The following is a 23163-nucleotide window of genomic DNA, read 5'->3' on the forward strand; positions in this document are numbered from 1 at the left end:
ATTTGACGTGGACTGTTGTTAGAATGGCGATAGCCGCTTTCTAGTTGACGACCAACCGAAAGGTTTCCTAACATTCGCGTAATGCTATTCTCAATTTGAGTTACCCTATTATAATCAACAGCTGCGAACTCGTTCGAAGCATGTCCTTGGTTGTTGATGTTGTTATTTCTTTCCTGGCTATCCATCCGACCCATCTGAATAAGAGGCATAGACGTATTTTGGGCATTCATATTTAAAGGTACAGCTGGGTGTACGTTTTCGTTTTCCGAACATGACTGTGAAGCTAAAGGGCTTGGTCTTTGACTAGATTTGCTTTTAGGGGTATTTCTACGTAAAGCTCCTCCTCGTCATCGAAAGCTGTATTGTTTTCGGCCTTCAAAGTTTTTTGTTTGAGCGGTGATTGTTATAGGCAAACAGTCTTTTGGGTGACATAGTCGTCGACAGCATGGACATTCATGTTGCTCTTGTAACCATGTCTCAATGCATTCTTTATGGAATATATGATTACATAAAGAAATTACGCATTCCTGGGTACTTGTCATGGGCTGTTGGCAAACAGGACAAACACATCCTTCGCTAGTAACAGCTGACAATTGCGGAATATTATCTGCGCTCCTAGTAATGGGAATTTTTATTTTGGTTACAAATACAAATCAAAGAAGGAGAACTTGAATACAAAAAAAAAAAAAACAAAAAATATCAAACTAGTGTTTCCTCATATCTGGCTTAGGTGGTTACACTTGTAAGGTATGTATAAATGTCTATTAACGTTGCAGGTTTGGTTAAGAGTGGAAACTATATTGGGCTATTTATTCTAAAGTTCAAAAGTAAACACGAAATTTCTCAAAGCCTTTAATAATTCGGCCAGGTCTTAGCTTAGTCGCCAAGCACTGTAGATCCTGAATATGGCTTAATACAAAATTTTCAATTGAGGTAAGATCTCCGTATAGAAACAGGTATCTTAGAATCCTTCATAAAAAATATCTATATACGCACATTTTAATAAAAAAACGTAAGAACGTTTATTAAGTGGTCACTGCAATTGAGCACCCGTCAATTAAGTGAAAAATCCAACCCACTCATTATTATGTGTTCACTGTATACAACATAAAGTTATTCTAATTTCCTACCCATACGACTTATAAGGATAGCGGTCGAGATAATCGGATCACCGCCAAGAACTCTAAAATCCAGCCAAGCTAAATAAATGATAACAATGTAGGACTTTTAAAGTTAAAATGAACTATTTCATGTGAGTTAGTAATCGGATTTGGACCAAACAAGTCGTTGTCAGGTTTTATGAAAATATGGTTTAAGTAAAGATTGTTAACATCCCAAGAATATTTCTAACCAACAAAGCTGGCTTGGCCCCGCGTTGGGCGCCAAAAATGTAATATTCCTTAAAGGGGGAGTTTTGAAAATTTAACTGAGAGTTTACTAGCAACAAGAATAGCCAAAAGCAACCCATTAACAATGGCTAGGCTTCAGGGCCTGGGGAGGTTCTTGGCAATCCTCGAAACTAAAAAATTATAGAGTCCCTCTAAAACAAATGACTAAAAAAAAACAAACTAGAATAGACCAGAGTCCATAACCAATGTTATAATCTACATTCAGGGCCAGTATGCTACAATAGCCATGTTTTTTTTAAACGCCTATACGTTTACATTTGCGCGTACAAAATAAAGCTTATTCTCGCTAAAATAACGCTTAGGACACCCATCTAGCGACATTGGTTAAACAACTAGCTACAGCACAGGGTGTACCGAAAAGAGGAGACACAACCCTCTGTTGTATGCCTGTGTATAACATATAACTGAAAAAGTTGCGATGAATTGTGGATACACACCATTTTTAGAGGTGAAACATTGAATTAGTGTTGCGGTGAAACATAGGCACATATTTCCGTTACATCTGAGTATAATGCGTATTAAAAATTAGTAGTACTAATTTTATGCGCAGCAATTTCAGAGGTGTATTTAAAGTTTGACGCTTAGCAGTCCATATAAAGTTTAAGCGTAAACGTATACGCGTGTAAAAAAAAACAGATAATACTAACAACAACAAGTAAGTTCGGATGTAACCAAACATTACATACTCAGCTGAGAGCTTTGGAGACAAAATAAGGGAAAATCACCATGTAGGAAAATAAAGCTAGGGTAACCCTGGAATGTGTTTGTATGACATGGGTATCAAATGGAAGGTATTAAAGAGTATTTTAAAAGGGAGTGGGCCATAGTTCTATAGGTTGACGCCATTTCGGGATATCGCCATAAAGGTGGACCAGGGGTGACTCTAGAATGTTTTTGTACGTTATGGGTATCAAATGAAAGGTGGTAATGAGCATTTTAAAAGGGAGTGATCCTTATTTCTATAGGTGGATGCCTTTTCGAGATATCTCCATAAAGGTGGACCAAGGGTGACTCCAGAATTTGTTTGTACGATATGGGTATAAAACGAAAGGTGTTAATGAGTATTTTAAAAGGGAGTGGGCCTTAGTTCTATAGGTGGACGCCTGCATAGCATAGATGGGAAATTATGTATATGAAAGTAGATTATCGACAGATCATTCACAGTTTATCCATTGTTAATTAATCTATTACTCAATTGATTACTTTAGGTTACAATTCATTTCTATTTTCAACACTCCCACTTAATCAATGAGTTAACATTTAACACTTGTTGTGATAATAAAAAGTTAATATAAATAAAATTCAGTTATATAATTCAAAAAGAATTTAGTGCTGTAAACCCATGCCCTTTGAGCAAAATAAATGTTTTTCAATAGACACTGCTTTCGTCAAACAATCCGCAATCATTTCATCAGAATTGAATTTTATATTTTTTACATATATGTAATACTCCTATATTGCTAATAGAAAATGCTCGCAATGTGTTTTGAATTCGATCCCAAAACAAGACAGCATATAAAATTTTTGTGATTGTAGCAGCATAAGTGTGACAAGAAAAAATTAAAATTTAGGTACATTCGATTATTGAATACAAAAACAAAAACGGTTAAACAGCAATATATCGGCACTCTGATGTTTGGGAATGTACCTAGCTTTTTGTAGCAATATAGGAGTACTACATATATGATTTTTTATTATATTTTTCTTGACATAATCTTTGATAAAATGATGTCGGATCGATATGTGTTTAACTGCTGGACTATATACTACCGTATCTGTCAAGTTGACAGCTCCTTTGTTGTCGCAGTATAGCTCTAAAAATGGCATACAATCATCAGTTATTTCATGTGTTGGTTGACTAAGCCACAATGCCTCTTGTGTTGCCGCCGATAAACTTATATATTCCTCTTCACATGTACTTAAAGCAACTGTTGGCTGCTTCTTGCTAGCCCATGTTACTGCTGCACCTGGCCATAATAATACATATCCAGTGCACGACTTAAAGTTTTTGAAACTTGAGCCCCAATCAGAATCAGCATACCCATGCAGATTGCTATCATCTTTGGTATATGTAAGTTTGGTAGTCAAAGTAGCTTTCAAATATCTCATAAGGCGCTTGACTGCTTTCCAATGTGCCATGCCGGGATTCTTATTAAATTGGCTCAAATTGGTGATGCTAAACGAAATGTCTGGTCGAGTACACTGTGTCAGATACATAATACTTCCAATAGCCTCTTGATATGGAATTGATCGCATTTTTTCAATTTCTTCATCAGTCGTAGGTGACATTTCTGTCGTTAGCCTCTGATTTGGGTCACTTGGTATTCTCACCGGATCACAATCAAACATTTTAAACTTGCGCAGGACTGATTCGGTATAACTTTTTTGGTCCAAATTAAGGACACCTTTCTTATAATCGTAATCAATCCGAATTCCAAGTACGCTAGATGCTTTACCCAAATCTGTCATTAGAAAGTTTCTCTTTAGAGTGGATTTAATTTGATCCTTCCAAGCAGTATTGTTAAAAAAGACCAACAAGTCATCTAAATAAACTGCAATGACCACCGTAGAGTTCCATTGTCTACTGGCCTGTTTAAGACCTTACAAGGCATATTTCAATTTGCAGACACGTAAACTTCCATCGTCAAAGCCCTCAGGTTGACGCATGTATATTGTTTCATGCATATCACCGTGCAAAAACGCCGTCACAACATCCATTTGTTCAATGTTCCACCCATATTTTACAGACATCGCCATAAGCAATCGTATCGATGAATATCGAACCACTGGCGAAAAAGCATGCACGTAGTCAGTACGTCAGTAGTTCACGCTGATCAAAGCCTTTTGCGACCAGTAGTGGAATTCACTAACTTATAACGATGCGATTTGTCGAGATTTTAATTAACGATTTTGTCGCTTGCCTTATCGATTGTACTATTCACTAACTTAGTTTTAACGACTCGCAATAAATGACATTTAAAATAGTAGAAAGGTGGCAGCACAGCTTAACGAAACCTAAAAATGCGAAAAGCACAAAAGGAATGCCAAAAATAAACAAATTCCGTATACTAACTGCTTTTAAAAGTTATTATTGTGCAAGTTTTGAGATACAGTTTGCGTTATCAACAAAAGGTAAGTAAATGCGGAATTAATTTCATATTTCTCGACATAACAAATTTCTCATATTAAAATAGAATGGCGTCATCAATTAATACCAATCAAAGGAGAAGCCGTACCACAGCCGAGCAGTTAAGTCGAATGGTGGACTTTTTAATACAAACTCCGGGATTAGCGGGTTATTGATATTGTTTGATAGTGATATTTTTAAGTTTGACGATACCGAATCGAAGTTTTTACTACCAAAGTAGCTATTTTTTAAAATTGTAAAATAATTTCCAAAAGAAATCGATCTATATAAACGAATGAATGAATTTTTTACATTCAAAAAAATATATTATGTATAAAATTGAACTGTGTTAAAACCTAATAAATATTTATTTTAATTTTAAAGGGCACGAAGTTCGTTTCTATTGAAATGATATTGTTAAGTTTGACTGTTCGGTATGATGGAAGTTTTCCCTACCAAAGTAGACCAAATATAAAATAAAATGCCAAAATGTTTGCTTTACATTCCTGTAGATTTTTTTATTTATAAGTTTGTTAAGTCTGTACTTAAGTATAGTAATTAGCAATAAGTCAGTCTTGAACACGTTTCGCTATCGAAGAGGGTGCGCCTTGATTAACATTGCTATCACTTGGGCTTTGATCTAAGTATTCAGTGTCAGGCTCGTGTATGGGTTCACTTAATCGGATGTTATGCAACACTGTGCATGCGTTGACTATTCTACCAGTAAATCCTGGATGATACAAAAGAGTCCTTTGCTGTGATAGGCATCGCCATGTTCCTTTGAGAACACCAAAAAGTCTCTCGACTGGGTTTCAAGCTTTACACAATGCCTCATTGTACCGAAATTTTGGGCTCCCCTCTGGTTGGTTAGGTAAAGGTGTCATCAGCCAGGGTTCTAAAGGGTATCCAGAGTCACCTGCAGGTAGTTTTGTGTGCGATTTTATTTTCTGGGAAAGTTCAGTGCATTAAACACACTTACCTATCAAAAACATGTTGCGGCTACCATTTTCAAAATTTCTCTGCATCACTCTCCGTACTGCAGAAGAGCTCCAGATAAATGCATCGTGCCTTGCTCCTGGGAATTTAGCATTGACATTCAATATCTTTAGGTTGGGGTCATAAATCTGTATATAAAAATATATTATAATCAAAAAAGTACAATACATTTCTTTGAATTAATGCTTTTACCATTTGTACATTTATTGAATGGTATCCATGGTGATTTACATATGCCTCTTCATGATTTCTGGGGCTCATGATCGACACATGAGTGCAATCAATAGCCCTAATAGTACCTCCCAAAAATGGTGCAGGTGACGCAGAAAAAATTTCTTTCGCAGCTTGCCGCTCTATTTGTGTCATTGGTAAAGTTTGTAGCATTTGTTACTCGATGTATACAGCGGCTTACAGACAACTGGCTCATTGATATGCCCCATTGTTCTCCAACGGGCCGTTGATAACAACCAGTTCCGAAGAAGCGTAAAGCAGTTAGAACCTGAAATTTTTATAATAGTGTTCAATTGAAAATTATATGAAATTCCATGATTTTCCTGTTTCTCTGTTGATATCGCAGTTATTCTAGTACCCCTTATTTGACCATCAAGTTGAGAAATAATATCATGAGCCAAGTCTGGGGTTAGTCGGTACAGCTTTCGAAACTCCGTTGCATTCAGGTGGAATGGGTTATCTACTTCTCTAAGAAGGCGTCTGTCCATTGGCGATGGCCTCAGTAACTCTTCATCTTGTGATAAAACGTACGCCGAATACTCAAATGCCATTTGATTTATAAATGAAGCAGCTTTTCGTGTTTGAAGGTATTTAATTAAAGCTCCTATTTTCTTTTTTAACTAAAATTGTTAGAAATGTAAATTTCGTGATTTTTAACGCAGCCAATTCACTTGCCGTTTATTTAACAACACAGCTGATCGTCGATTAACGAATATCGATACAAAATAGTTACTGAATAACGAAATCGTTATAGTTATCGATTCGCAAATAAAGCGATGGCAAATATCGTTAAAAAAGTTAGTGAATTCCACTACAGGTGCGCCTTATATCGAAACAAGTTACCATTTCAGTCCATCTTATGCTTAAAGACCCATTTGCAGTTAATCGCTTTATAACCATTCGGTAAACTTTCTAGCTGCCAAGTGCCATTATCGATTAGCGGTCGATATTCCTCCTTCATTTCAGCAGCCCACTGCACTTTTATTCACCATGAAGAGCCTCATTAACTGTAATAGGCTCATTACTTACTGATGTAAATGTTTGACTTTCTTCGATGTTTGCAGCCAAATGTGTAACTGGATCTCCAAAGAACGTTGGTTGTCTTGTGTCTCTATCTGATCGCCGAATAGCTTGCACATCACTGTTGTCATTGCATTCGACTCTGTTGTCAAAGAATGTGCTATCATCTGCGTCATCATACCTCGACTCTAAAGAATTGGCAAGTATATCTTCAGCCTCAAGCGGATCTTCAGTCTCGTGCGTCTCTTCAGCCTCCTCAGAAGAATGTTGATTATCGCAGATTGCAACACTGTTTTGACCATGTTGCACGCCAGGTACACTATTTTCGGATATACTTTGTACGACATTGCCTTGGCCATGTCGTACGCCATTCACATTTCTCGCAACATTGTTTTGGTCATGTTGCACGCCAACAACACTTTCATCGATTTCAAAAATATCCGGAGCAAACTCAAACGTTTTCTTATCTGCATTAAACTCGCAACTTGTATTTTGTTCAAAAAATTTAACGTCTCTACTTGCTACTATTTGATTAGTTTCCTTATCCAGCAATCGATATCCCTTCTGTGTTTCACAATACCTGACAAATATCTATTCCTTTGATTTCGTGTCGAATTTCAAACGTTTATTAAGTAGATATAAATACCATTGCACGCAAGCCAATACCTCCTTTGGCGATTTACCCGATAGAACAGCAGTTGACGTATGATTCTTTATATAAGCTGCGGTATTCATAGCTTCGGCCCAATAACGCTTATGTAAATTAGCATCCTGAAGCATGCACCTTGCTCTCTCAGTAAACGTACGAATGGTTCTTTCCGCTAAACCATTTAGTTGCGGTGTGTAGGGCACAGACGTTTGGTGCTCAATACCAACCTTTTCAAAGCACGTTTTAAATTTACCAAAACAAAATTCAGTACCGTTGTCACTACGAAACTTTTTTGTTTTTTTGCCAGTTTTATTTTCCATCCGTTCCACCAGTTTTAAATAAACAAAACTTGTCAAACGCTTCACTTTTATGTTTCAACATATAAACAAAAGTTCTGCGACTAAAGTCGTCGACGAGTACTAAACAATAATTACTTCCACCAATGGAGCTGCATTCCATTTTGCCAGCTAAATCTGCATGTATTATCTCCAATAGACATGTCGCTCTCGATCCGTTCTTCAAAAAGGGCTTTCTTGCAAACTTGGCTTTACAGCAAGCAACACATGCTCCAGTATCGTTGTCAACAAATGAAACCCCATTTACACCACCATTTTTCATGACCCTTAAATCGTGCGAATTTAAATGGACAAGTATTCGATGCCACACATTCATCGAACCATATACATTTATCGTAGCCTGTGCCATCTTTTACACCGCATCCAACTTATACAAGCCGCCAAATAATGACCCTGGCGCTAATAACTGCCCGCTCTTATCACGAACTGTGCAGGCGTCGGATGAAAAATTTGCGAAAATACCTTTTTCAGTTATTTTACTTACGGAAAGTAAATTTGTCGTCAAATTTGGCAGATACAACACATCGTTTATCTCAACGAGCACATATGTACTCCTGCAACTTCAGTTTTAAGGTTAGCTATACCACTAAATGCAACTTCAATTAAACTGTTATTTGCCGCCCGTACACCTGCCATCGCGTAATCAGTTTGTCCCATAATCCACTCTCTGTGCATAGTCATATGATTAGTAGCACCGGAATCAAAATACCAATCATTCGAATCAAACTTTCCATCTAGAAACACTGCACTAAAAGCTACATTTACTTGCTCTTGTTGTTTACTATTGTTTTTACTTTTGCTTTTACTGCTCGGGTTGTTTTCACCTGCCTTCCTAGTTTTTGTTGGACAATAAGCTGCAAAGTGACCTTTCTGCTACGAAAATGTCTTTTAGCCTTTACTAAAAGTGTCTTTTGATCAGCGTCAATAAACCAATCCAATTACCATGTTTCATCCCTTTTTTCATTTTTGGTATAGAATTGTGGCATTTTTTCATTTTTCGTAATTTTCGATATCGAAAAAGTGGGCGTGGTCATAGTCAGATTTCGGCCATTATAACAAGATAAAGTGAGTTCAGATAAGCACGTGAACTAAGTTTAGTAAAGATATATCGATTTTTGCTCAAGTTATCGTGTTAACGGCCGAGCGGAAGGACAGACGGTCGACTGTGTATAAAAACTGGGCGTGACTTCAATGGATTTCGCCCATTTTCACAGAAAACAGTTATCGCCATAGAATCTATGTCCCTACCAAATTTCATAAGGATTGGTACATTTTTGTTCGATTTATGGCATTAAAAGTATTCTAGACAAATTAAATGAAAAAGGGCGGAACCACGCCGATTTTGAAATTTGTTTTTATTTTTGCATTTTGTTGCATGATATCATTACTGAAGTTGAATGTTGACATAATTTACTTATATACTGTAAGGATATTAAATTTTTTGTTAAAATTTGACTTTTAAAAAATTTTTTTTTTAAGTGGGCGCGTCGTCATCTGATTTTGCTAATTTTTATTTAGCACACATATAGTAAAAGGGTAACATTCCTTCCAAATTTCATCATGATATCTGCAACGACTGCCAAATTAAGACTCGCAAAACTTTTAAATTACTTACTTAATTGGCGCTTAACCGTCTAAACGGTTATGGCCGTCCAACAAGGCGCGCCAGTCGCTCCTTCGCTCCGCCAACCGGCGCCAATTGGTCACACCAAGGGAGTTTAAATCGTTTTCCACCTGATCCTTCCAACGGAGTGGGGGCCGCCCTCTACCTCTGCTTCCATAGGCGGGTTCCGATAGAAACACTTTCTTGGCCGGAGCATCATCTTTCATTCGCATAACATGGCCTAGCCAGCGCAGCCGCTGCGTTTTAATTCGCTGGACTATTTTGATGTCTGCGTATAGCTCGTACAGCTCATCATTAAATCTTCTTCGGTACTCGCCATCGCCAACGCGTAGAGGTCCATAAATCTTTCGAAGAACTTTTCTCTCGAACACTCCCAAAGCCGCTTCATCTGCTGTTGTCATGGTCCATGCTTCTGCCCCATATAGCAGGACGGGTACGATAAGTGACTTGTAGAGTATGATTTTCGTTCGCCGAGAGAGGACTTTACTTTTCAATTGCCTACCTAGTCCAAAGTAGCATTTATTGGCAAGATTGATTCTTCGCTGGATTTCAGTGCTGATGTTGTTGCTAGCGTTGATGCTGGTTCCCAAATAAACGAAGTCTTTTACTATTTCGAAATTATGGCTGCCAACAGTAGCGTGGTTGCCAAGGCGCAAATGCGCTGACTCTTTGCTGGATGACAGCAGGTTCTTCGTTTTGTCCTCATTCACCATCAAACACATCTTTACCGCTTCTTTTTCCAGCTTGGAGTAAGCAGAACTAACAGCGCGGGTGTTTAAGCCGATGATATCAATGTCATCAGCATATGCCAGTAATTGCACGCTTTTATAGTATATTGTTCCAGTGCGGTTAAGTTCTGCAGCTAGTATAATTTTCTCCAGCATCAAATTAAAGAAATCGCACGATAGGGGGTCACCCTGTCTGAAACCTCGTTTAGTTTCGAACGGCTCGGAGAGGTCCTTCCCAATTCTGACTGAGCTGATGGTGTTGCTCAACGTCATTTTGCACAGCCGTATAAGTTTTGCGGGGAAACCAAATTCAGACATAGCGGCATATAGGCAGCTCCTTTTCGTGCTGCCGAAGGCGGCTTTAAAGTCGACGAAGAGGTGATGTGTGTCGATTCTCTTTTCACGGGTTTTTTCCAAGATTTGGCGCATTGTGAAAATCTGGACGATGGTAGATTTACCAGGTCTGAAGACGCACTGATAAGGTCCAATCAGCCGGTTCACGGTGGGCTTCAATCTTTCGCACAATACACTTGAAAGGACCTTATATGCGATATTAAGAAGGCTGATTCCACGATAGTTGGTGCATTTGGCAGTATCCCCCTTCTTGTGGACTGGGCAAAGAACACTTAGATTCCAACTGTCGGGCATGCTTTCGTCCGCCCATATTTTGCTAAGAAGCTGCTGCATGCGCCTTACCAACTCCTCGCCGCCGAACTTGAATAGCTCCGCAGGCAATCCATCAGCGCCCACGGCCTTGTTGTTTTTCAATTTGGTTATTGCTATTCTAACTTCGTCATAATCGGGCGGGGGGGACATATATTCCATCATCATCGATTGCGGGATCGGGTTCTTCATCTCTGCGCGGTGAATTGCTGCCTCCATTTATGAGAGCAGAGAAGTGTTCCCTCCATAATCTAAGCACTCTCTGGACATCAGTTACAAGGTCGCCGTTTTTATTCCTACAGGAGTTTGCCCCGGTCTTAAAACCTTCCGTCTGTCGCCGTATTTTTTGGTAGAATTTTCGGGCGTTATTCCTGGTGGCTAGCAGCTCAAGCTCCTCGCACTCACGCCTTTCTGCTTCTGCTTTTTTCTTCGTGAAAAGGCGTCTCGCTTCCCTTTTCAACTCACGATAGCGTTCACACACTCCTCTTGTCGCGCTCGCTTTTAACGTAGCCCTGTAGGCAGCGGACTAGGTAGGCAATTGAAAAGTAAAGTCCTCTCTCGGCGAACGAAAATCATACTCTACAAGTCACTTATCGTACCCGTCCTGCTATATGGGGCAGAAGCATGGACCATGACAACAGCAGATGAAGCGGCTTTGGGAGTGTTCGAGAGAAAAGTTCTTCGAAAGATTTATGGACCTCTACGCGTTGGCGATGGCGAGTACCGAAGAAGATTTAATGATGAGCTGTACGAGCTATACGCAGACATCAACATAGTCCAGCGAATTAAAACGCAGCGGCTGCGCTGGCTAGGCCATGTTATGCGAATGAAAGATGATGTTCCGGCCAAGAAAGTGTTTCTATCGGAACCCGCCTATGGAAGCAGTGGTAGAGGGCGGCCCCCACTCCGTTGGAAGGACCAGGTGGAAAACGATTTAAACTCCCTTGGTGTGACCAATTGGCGCCGGTTGGCGGAGCGAAGGAGCGACTGGCGCGCCTTGTTGGACGGCCATAACCGTTTAGACGGTTAAGCGCCAATTAAGTAAGTAAGTAAGTAGGCAGCGTCTTTTCTTTCGGTTGCAACGCGGCATTCTTCATCATACCAGTTGTTTTTTCGTGGCCGCCGGTAACCAATTTTTTCCTCGGCGGCAGTATGAAGTGCTTTGGAGATATGCTCACACTGCTCCTGTATTCCTTCAGGATGAGTTGTGCCCTCAGAGAGCAGGTGTGAGAAAGTTCAGCCTACACAATGAAACTTCTCCTAACGGACTGAGGCTGATTGACTTTGCCGGTGCTCGAAACATGGTCATACCAAGCACGAGGTTCATGCATAAAAAGATACATCAAGCTACATGGCTGTCTCCTGATCGAAATACTCGCAATCAGATCGATCACGTTGTGATAGACGGACGGCATGCCTCCAGTGTATTAGATGTGCGAACGATCCGAGGACCTAACATCGATTCGGACCATTATCTCCTTGCAGCCAAAATACGCACCCGCCTCAACGCGGCTAAAAACAAGGAACAAAAAACACAAGGAAAGCTAGACGTCGAAAAGCTTCAATCACATCAGACTGCCAATGATTTCGCAACTCGACTCTCACACCTGCTCTCTGAGGGCACAACTCATCCTGAAGGAATACAGGAGCAGTGGGAGCATATCTCCAAAGCACTTCATACTGCCGCCGAGGAAAAAATTGGTTACCGGCGGCCACGAAAAAACAACTGGTATGATGAAGAATGCCGCGTTGCAACCGAAAGAAAAGACGCTGCCTACAGAAAGCAGAAGCAGAAAGGCGTGAGTGCGAGGAGCTTGAGCTGCTAGCCACCAGGAATAACGCCCGAAAATTCTACCAAAAAATACGGCGACAGACGGAAGGTTTTAAGACCGGGGCAAACTCCTGTAGGAATGAAAACGGCGACCTTGTAACTGATGTCCAGAGAGTGCTTAGATTATGGAGGGAACACTTCTCTGCTCTCCTAAATGGAGGCAGCAATTCACCGCGCAGAGATGAAGAACCCGATCCCGCAATCGATGATGATGGAATATATGTCCCCCCGCCCGATTATGACGAAGTTAGAATAGCAATAACCAAATTGAAAAACAACAAGGCCGTGGGCGCTGATGGATTGCCTGCGGAGCTATTCAAGTTCGGCGGCGAGGAGTTGGTAAGGCGCATGCAGCAGCTTCTTAGCAAAATATGGGCGGACGAAAGCATGCCCGACGGTTGGAATCTAAGTGTTCTTTGCCCAGTCCACAAGAAGGGGGATACTGCAAAATGCACCAACTATCGTGGAATCAGCCTTCTTAATATCGCATATAAGGTCCTTTCAAGTGTATTGTGCGAAAGATTGAAGCCCACCGTGAACCGGCTGATTGGACCTTATCAGTGCGGCTTCAGACCTGGTAAATCTACCATCGACCAGATTTTCACAATGCGTCAAATCTTGGAAAAAACCCGTGAAAAGAGAATCGACACACATTACCTCATCGTCGACTTTAAAGCCGCCTTCGACAGCACGAAAAGGAGCTGCCTATATGCCGCTATGTCTGAATTTGGTTTCCCCGCAAAACTTATACGGCTGTGCAAAATGACGTTGAGCAACACCATCAGCTCAGTCAGAATTGGGAAGGACCTCTCCGAGCCGTTCGAAACTAAACGAGGTTTCAGACAGGGTGACCCCCTATCGTGCGATTTCTTTAATTTGATGCTGGAGAAAATTATACTAGCTGCAGAACTTAACCGCACTGGAACAATATACTATAAAAGCGTGCAATTACTGGCATATGCTGATGACATTGATATCATCGGCTTAAACACCCGCGCTGTTAGTTCTGCTTACTCCAAGCTGGAAAAAGAAGCGGTAAAGATGTGTTTGATGGTGAATGAGGACAAAGCGAAGAACCTGCTGTCATCCAGCAAAGAGTCAGCGCATTTGCGCCTTGGCAACCACGCTACTGTTGGCAGCCATAATTTCGAAATAGTAAAAGACTTCGTTTATTTGGGAACCAGCATCAACACTAGCAACAACATCAGCACTGAAATCCAGCGAAGAATCAATCTTGCCAATAAATGCTACTTTGGACTAGGTAGGCAATTGAAAAGTAAAGTCCTCTCTCGGCGAACGAAAATCATACTCTACAAGTCACTTATCGTACCCGTCCTGCTATATGGGGCAGAGGCATGGACCATGACAACAGCAGATGAAGCGGCTTTGGGAGTGTTCGAGAGAAAAGTTCTTCGAAAGATTTATGGACCTCTACGCGTTGGCGATGGCTAGTACCGAAGAAGATTTAATGATGAGCTGTACGAGCTATACGCAGACATCAAAATAGTCCAGCGAATTAAAACGCAGCGGCTGCGCTGGCTAGGCCATGTTATGCGAATGAAAGATGATGCTCCGGCCAAGAAAGTGTTTCTATCGGAACCCGCCTATGGAAGCAGAGGTAGAGGGCGGCCCCCACTCCGTTGGAAGGACCAGGTGGAAAACGATTTAAACTCCCTTGGTGTGACCAATTGGCGCCGGTTGGCGGAGCGAAGGAGCGACTGGCGCGCCTTGTTGAACGGCCATAACCGTTTAGACGGTTAAGCGCCAATTAAGTAAGTAATTTAAAAGTTTTGCGAGTCTTAATTTGGCAGTCGTTGCAGATATCATGATGAAATTTGGTAGGAATGTTACCCTTTTACTATATGTGTGCTAAATAAAAATTAGCAAAATCAGATGACGACGCGCCCACTTAAAAAAAAATTTTTTAAAAGTCAAATTTTAACAAAAAATTTAATATCCTTACAGTATATAAGTAAATTATGTCAACATTCAACTTCAGTAATGATATCGTGCAACAAAATGCAAAAATAAAAACAAATTTCAAAATCGGCGTGGTTCCGCCCTTTTTCATTTAATTTGTCTAGAATACTTTTAATGCCATAAATCGAACAAAAATGTACCAATCCTTATGAAATTTGGTAGGGACATAGATTCTATGGCGATAACTGTTTTCTGTGAAAATGGGCGAAATCCATTGAAGTCACGCCCAGTTTTTATACACAGTCGACCGTCTGTCCTTCCGCTCGGCCGTTAACACGATAACTTGAGCAAAAATCGATATATCTTTACTAAACTTAGTTCACGTGCTTATCTGAACTCACTTTATCTTGTTATAATGGCCGAAATCTGACTATGACCACGCCCACTTTTTCGATATCGAAAATTACGAAAAATGAAAAAATGCCACAATTCTATACCAAATATGAAAAAAGGGATGAAACATGGTAATTGGATTGGTTTATTGACGCTGATCAAAAGACACTTTTAGTAAAGGCTAAAAGACATTTTCGTAGCAGAAAGGTCACTTTGCAGCTTATTGTCCAACAAAAACTAGGAAGGCAGGTGAAAACAACCCGAGCAGTAAAAGCAAAAGTAAAAACAATAGTAAACAACAAGAGCAAGTAAATGTAGCTTTTAGTGCAGTGTTTCTAGATGGAAAGTTTGATTCGAATGATTGGTATTTTGATTCCGGTGCTACTAATCATATGACTATGCACAGAGAGTGGATTATGGGTCAAACTGATTACGCCTGCCATGTACGGGCGGCAAATAACAGTTTAATGGAAGTTGCATTTAGTGGTATAGCTAACCTTAAAACTGAAGTTGCAGGAGTACATATGTGCTCGTTGAGATAAACGATGTGTTGTATGTGCCAAATTTGACGACAAATTTACTTTCCGTAAGTAAAATAACTGAAAAAGGTATTTTCGCAAATTTTTCATCCGACGCCTGCACAGTTCGTGATAAGAGCGGGCAGTTATTAGCGCCAGGGTCATTATTTGGCGGCTTGTATAAGTTGGATGCGGTGTAAAAGATGGCACAGGCTACGATAAATGTAGATGGTTCGATGAATGTGTGGCATCGAATACTTGTCCATTTAAATTCGCACGATTTAAGGGTCATGAAAAATGGTGGTGTAAATGGGGTTTCATTTGTTGACAACGATACTGGAGCATGTGTTGCTTGCTGTAAAGCCAAGTTTGCAAGAAAGCCCTTTTTGAAGAACGGATCGAGAGCGACATGTCTATTGGAGATAATACATGCAGATTTAGCTGGCAAAATGGAATGCAGCTCCATTGGTGGAAGTAATTATTGTTTAGTACTCGTCGACGACTTTAGTCGCAGAACTTTTGTTTATATGTTGAAACATAAAAGTGAAGCGTTTGACAAGTTTTGTTTATTTAAAACTGGTGGAACGGATGGAAAATAAAACTGGCAAAAAAACAAAAAAGTTTCGTAGTGACAACGGTACTGAATTTTGTTTTGGTAAATTTAAAACGTGCTTTGAAAAGGTTGGTATTGAGCACCAAACGTATGTGCCCTACACACCGCAACTAAATGGTTTAGCGGAAAGAACCATTCGTACGTTTACTGAGAGAGCAAGGTGCATGCTTCAGGATGCTAATTTACATAAGCGTTATTGGGCCGAAGCTATGAATACCGCAGCTTATATAAAGAATCATACGTCAACTGCTGTTCTATCGGGTAAATCGCCAAAGGAGGTATTGGCTTGCGTGCAATGGTATTTATATCTACTTAATAAACGTTTGAAATTCGACACGAAATCAAAGGAATAGATATTTGTCAGGTATTGTGAAACACAGAAGGGATATCGATTGCTGGATAAGGAAACTAATCAAATAGTAGCAAGCAGAGACGTAAAATTTTTTGAACAAAATACAAGTTGCGAGTTTAATGCAGATAAGAAAATGTTTGAGTTTGCTCCGGATATTTTTGAAATCGATGAAAGTGTTGTTGGCGTGCAACATGACCAAAACAATGTTACGAGAAATGTGAATGGCGTACGACATGGCCAAGGCAATGTCGTACAAAGTATATCCGAAAATAGTGTACCTGGCGTGCAACATGGTCAAAACAGTGTTGCAATCTGCGATAATCAACATTCTTCTGAGGAGGATGACGAGACGCACGAGACTGAAGATCCGCTTGAGGCTGAAGATATACTTGCCAATTCTTTAGAGTCGAGGTATGATGACACAGATGATAGCACATTCTTTGACAACAGAGTCGAATACAATGACAACAGTGATGTGCAAGCTATTCGGCGATCAGATAGAGACACAAGACAACCAACGTTCTTTGGAGATCCAGTTACACATTTGGCTGCAAACATCGAAGAAAGTCAAACATTTACATCAGTAAGTAATGAGCCTATTACAGTTAATGAGGCTCTTCATGGTGAATAAAAGTGCAGTGGGCTGCTGAAATGAAGGAGGAATATCGACCGCTAATCGATAATGGCACTTGGCAGCTAGAAAGTTTACCGAATGGTTATAAAGCGATTAACTGCAAATGGGTCTTTAAGCATAAGATGGACTGAAATGGTAACTTGTTTCGATATAAGGCGCACCTGTAGTGGAATTCACTAACTTTTTTAACGATATTTGCCATCGCTTTATTTGCGAATCGATAACTATAACGATTTCGTTATTCAGTAACTATTTTGTATCGATATTCGTTAATCGACGATCAGCTGTGTTGTTAAATAAACGGCAAGTGAATTGGCTGCGTTAAAAATCACGAAATTTACATTTCTAACAATTTTAGTTAAAAAATAAAATAGGAGCTTTAATTAAATACCTTCAAACACGAAAAGCTGCTTCATTTATAAATCAAATGGCATTTGAGTATTTGGCGTACGTTTTATCACAAGATGAAGAGTTACTGAGGCCATCGCCAATGGACAGACGCCTTCTTAGAGAAGTAGATAACCCATTCCACCTGAATGCAACGGAGTTTCGAAAGCTGTACCGACTAACCCCAGACTTGGCTCATGATATTATTTCTCAACTTGATGGTCAATTAAGGGGTACAAGATTAGCTGCGATATCAACAGAGAAACAGGTAAATCATGGAATTTCATATAATTTTCAATTGAACACTATTATAAAAATTTCAGGTTCTAACTGCTTTACGCTTCTTCGGAACTGGTTGTTATCAACGGCCCGTTGGGGAACAATGGGGCATATCAATGAGCCAGTTGTCTGTAAGCCGCTGTATACATCGAGTAACAAATGCTACAAACTTTACCAATGACACAAATAGAGCGGCAAGCTGCGAAAGAAATTTTTTCTGCGTCACCTGCACCATTTGTGGGAGGTACTATTAGGGCTATTGATTGCACTCATGTGTCGATCATGAGCCCCAGAAATCATGAAGAGGCATATGTAAATCACCATGGATACCATTCAATAAATGTACAAATGGTAAAAGCATTAATTCAAAGAAATGTATTGTACTTTTTTGATTATAATATATTTTTATATACAGATTTATGACCCCAACCTAAAGATATTGAATGTCAATGCTAAATTCCCAGGAGCAAGGCACGATGCATTTATCTGGAGCTCTTCTGCAGTACGGAGAGTGATGCAGAGAAATTTTGAAAATGGTAGCCGCAACATGTTTTTGATAGGTAAGTGTGTTTAATGCACTGAACTTTCCCAGAAAATAAAATCGCACACAAAACTACCTGCAGGTGACTCTGGATACCCTTTAGAACCCTGGCTGATGACTCCTTTACCTAACCAACCAGAGGGGAGCCCAAAATTTCGGTACAATGAGGCATTGTGTAAAGCTTGAAACCCAGTCGAGAGACTTTTTGGTGTTCTCAAAGGAACATGGCGATGCCTATCACAGCAAAGGACTCTTTTGTATCATCCAGGATTTACTGGTAGAATAGTCAACGCATGCACAGTGTTGCATAACATCCGATTAAGTGAACCCATACACGAGCCTGACACTGAATACTTAGATCAAAGCCCAAGTGATAGCAATGTTAATCAAGGCGCACCCTCTTCTATAGCGAAACGTGTTCAAGACTGACTTATTGCTAATTACTATACTTAAGTACAGACTTAACAAACTTATAAATAAAAAAATCTACAGGAATGTAAAGCAAACATTTTGGCATTTTATTTTATATTTGGTCTACTTTGGTAGGGAAAACTTCCATCATACCGAACAGTCAAACTTAACAATATCATTTCAATAGAAACGAACTTCGTGTCCTTTAAAATTAAAATAAATATTTATTAGGTTTAAACACAGTTCAATTTTATACATAATATATTTTTTTGAATGTAAAAAATTCATTCATTCGTTTATATAGATCGATTTCTTTTGGAAATTATTTTACAATTTTAAAAAATAGCTACTTTGGTAGTAAAAACTTCGATTCGGTATCGTCAAACTTAAAAATATCACTATCAAACAATATCAATAACCCGCTAATCCCGGAGTTTCCATTAAAAAGTCCACCATTCGACTTAACTGCTCGGCTGTGGTACGGCTTCTCCTTTGATTGGTATTAATTGATGACGCCATTCTATTTTAATATGAGAAATTTGTTATGTCGAGAAATATGAAATTAATTCCGCATTTACTTACCTTTTGTTGATAACGCAAACTGTATCTCAAAACTTGCACAATAATAACTTTTAAAAGCAGTTAGTATACGGAATTTGTTTATTTTTGGCATTCCTTTTGTGCTTTTCGCATTTTTAGGTTTCGTTAAGCTGTGCTGCCACCTTTCTACTATTTTAAATGTCATTTATTGCGAGTCGTTAAAACTAAGTTAGTGAATAGTACAATCGATAAGGCAAGCGACAAAATCGTTAATTAAAATCTCGACAAATCGCATCGTTATAAGTTAGTGAATTCCACTACTGGTCGCAAAAAGCTTTGATCAGCGTGAACTACTGACGTACTGACTACATGCATACTTTTTCGCCAGTGGTTCGATATTCATCGATACGATTGCTTATGGCGATGTCTGTAAAATATGGGTGGAACATTGAACAAATGGATGTTGTGACGGCGTTTTTGCACGGTGATATGCATGAAACAATATACATGCGTCAACCTGAGGGCTTTGACGATGGAAGTTTACGTGTCTGCAAATTGAAATATGCCTTGTAAGGTCTTAAGCAGGCCAGTAGACAATGGAACTCTACGGTGGTCATTGCAGTTTATTTAGATGACTTGTTGGTCTTTTTTAACAATACTGCTTGGAAGGATCAAATTAAATCCACTCTAAAGAGGAACTTTCTAATGACAGATTTGGGTAAAGCATCTAGCGTACTTGGAATTCGGATTGATTACGATTATAAGAAAGGTGTCCTTAATTTGGACCAAAAAAGTTATACCGAATCAGTCCTGCGCAAGTTTAAAATGTTTGATTGTGATCCGGTGAGAATACCAAGTGACCCAAATCAGAGGCTAACGACAGAAATGTCACCTACGACTGATGAAGAAATTGAAAAAATGCGATCAATTCCATATCAAGAGGCTATTGGAAGTATTATGTATCTGACACAGTGTACTCGACCAGACATTTCGTTTAGCATCACCAATTTGAGCCAATTTAATAAGAATCCCGGCATGGCACATTGGAAAGCAGTCAAGCGCCTTATGAGATATTTGAAAGCTACTTTGACTACCAAACTTGAATATACCAAAGATGATAGCAATCTGCATGGGTATGCTGATTCTGATTGGGGCTCAAGTTTCAAAAACTTTAAGTCGTGCACTGGATATGTATTATTATGGCCAGGTGCAGCAGTAACATGGGCTAGCAAGAAGCAGCCAACAGTTGCTTTAAGTACATGTGAAGAGGAATATATAAGTTTATCGGCGGCAACACAAGAGGCATTGTGGCTTAGTCAACCAACACATGAAATAACTGATGATTGTATGCCATTTTTAGAGCTATACTGCGACAACAAAGGAGCTGTCAACTTGACAGATACGGTAGTATATAGTCCAGCAGTTAAACACATATCGATCCGACATCATTTTATCAAAGATTATGTCAAGAAAAATATAATAAAAAATCATATATGTAGTACTCCTATATTGCTACAAAAAGCTAGGTACATTCCCAAACATCAGAGTGCCGATATATTGCTGTTTAACCGTTTTTGTTTTTGTATTCAATAATCGAATGTACCTAAATTTTAATTTTTTCTTGTCACACTTATGCTGCTACAATCACAAAAATTTTATATGCTGTCTTGTTTTGGGATCGAATTCAAAACACATTGCGAGCATTTTCTATTAGCAATATAGGAGTATTACATATATGTAAAAAATATAAAATTCAATTCTGATGAAATGATTGCGGATTGTTTGACGAAAGCAGTGTCTATTGAAAAACATTTATTTTGCTCAAAGGGCATGGGTTTACAGCACTAAATTCTTTTTGAATTATATAACTGAATTTTATTTATATTAACTTTTTATTATCACAACAAGTGTTAAATGTTAACTCATTGATTAAGTGGGAGTGTTGAAAATAGAAATGAATTGTAACCTAAAGTAATCAATTGAGTAATAGATTAATTAACAATGGATAAACTGTGAATGATCTGTCGATAATCTACTTTCATATACATAATTTCCCATCTATGCTATGCAGGCGTCCACCTATAGAACTAAGGCCCACTCCCTTTTAAAATACTCATTAACACCTTTCGTTTTATACCCATATCGTACAAACAAATTCTGGAGTCACCCTTGGTCCACCTTTATGGAGATATCTCGAAAAGGCATCCACCTATAGAAATAAAGATCACTCCCTTTTAAAATGCTCATTACCACCTTTCATTTGATACCCATAACGTACAAAAACATTCTAGAGTCACCCCTGGTCCACCTTTATGGCGATATCCCGAAATGGCGTCAACCTATAGAACTATGGCCCACTCCCTTTTAAAATACTCTTTAATACCTTCCATTTGATACCCATGTCATACAAACACATTCCAGGGTTACCCTAGCTTTATTTTCCTACATGGTGATTTTCCCTTATTTTGTCTCCAAAGCTCTCAGCGGAGTATGTAATGTTTGGTTACATCCGAACTTACTTGTTGTTGTTAGTATTATCTGTTTTTTTTTTACACGCGTATACGTTTACGCTTAAACTTTATATGGACTGCTAAGCGTCAAACTTTAAATACACCTCTGAAATTGCTGCGCATAAAATTAGTACTACTAATTTTTAATACGCATTATACTCAGATGTAACGGAAATATGTGCCTATGTTTCACCGCAACACTAATTCAATGTTTCACCTCTAAAAATGGTGTGTATCCACAATTCATCGCAACTTTTTCAGTTATATGTTATACACAGGCATACAACAGAGGGTTGTGTCTCCTCTTTTCGGTACACCCTGTGCTGTAGCTAGTTGTTTAACCAATGTCGCTAGATGGGTGTCCTAAGCGTTATTTTAGCGAGGATAAGCTTTATTTTGTACGCGCAAATGTAAACGTATAGGCGTTTAAAAAAAACATGGCTATTGTAGCATACTGGCCCTGAATGTAGATTATAACATTGGTTATGGACTCTGGTCTATTCTAGTTTGTTTTTTTTTAGTCATTTGTTTTAGAGGGACTCTATAATTTTTTAGTTTCGAGGATTGCCAAGAACCTCCCCAGGCCCTGAAGCCTAGCCATTGTTAATTGGTTGCTTTTGGCTATTCTTGTTGCTAGTAAACTCTCAGTTAAATTTTCAAAACTCCCCCTTTAAGGAATATTACATTTTTTGCGCCCAACGCGGGGCCAAGCCAGCTTTGTTGGTTAGAAATATTCTTGGGATGTTAACAATCTTTACTTAAACCATATTTTCATAAAACCTGACAACGACTTGTTTGGTCCAAATCCGATTACTAACTTACATGAAATAGTTCATTTTAACTTTAAAAGTCCTACATTGTTATCATTTATTTAGCTTGGCTGGATTTTAGAGTTCTTGGCGGTGATCCGATTATCTCGACCGCTATCCTTATAAGTCGTATGGGTAGGAAATTAGAATAACTTTATGTTGTATACAGTGAACACATAATAATGAGTAGGTTGGATTTTTCACTTAATTGACGGGTGCTCAATTGCAGTGACCACTTAATAAACGTTCTTACGTTTTTTTATTAAAATGTGCGTATATAGATATTTTTTATGAAGGATTCTAAGATACCTGTTTCTATACGGAGATCTTACCTCAATTGAAAATTTTGTATTAAGCCATATTCAGGATCTACAGTGCTTGGCGACTAAGCTAAGACCTGGCCGAATTATTAAAGGCTTTGAGAAATTTCGTGTTTACTTTTGAACTTTAGAATAAATAGCCCAATATAGTTTCCACTCTTAACCAAACCTGCAACGTTAATAGACATTTATACATACCTTACAAGTGTAACCACCTAAGCCAGATATGAGGAAACACTAGTTTGATATTTTTTGTTTTTTTTTTTTTTGTATTCAAGTTCTCCTTCTTTGATTTGTATTTG

At 38.9% G+C, this 23163-nt stretch overlaps 1 protein-coding gene across 7 annotated transcripts in view; it reads right to left on the reverse strand.

The window, feature by feature from the left end:
- hgo (homogentisate 1,2-dioxygenase) overlaps positions 1-23163 on the reverse strand; it is a 1123318-nt gene that overhangs the window by 95705 nt on the left and 1004450 nt on the right. Inside the window, exon 9 of one of the 7 annotated variants that reach the window (XM_067766245.1) lies at positions 5516-5660. The exons of the other annotated variants lie outside the window; for them this stretch is intronic. Coding sequence (XP_067622346.1) covers positions 5516-5660 — 145 coding nt within the window. The remainder of the gene's footprint in view (positions 1-5515; positions 5661-23163) is intronic. 7 annotated transcript variants of the gene reach the window in all.

This window comes from Eurosta solidaginis, chromosome 2, assembly GCF_040869045.1.
Source record: "Eurosta solidaginis isolate ZX-2024a chromosome 2, ASM4086904v1, whole genome shotgun sequence".
NCBI classification, from domain to species: domain Eukaryota; kingdom Metazoa; phylum Arthropoda; class Insecta; order Diptera; family Tephritidae; genus Eurosta; species Eurosta solidaginis.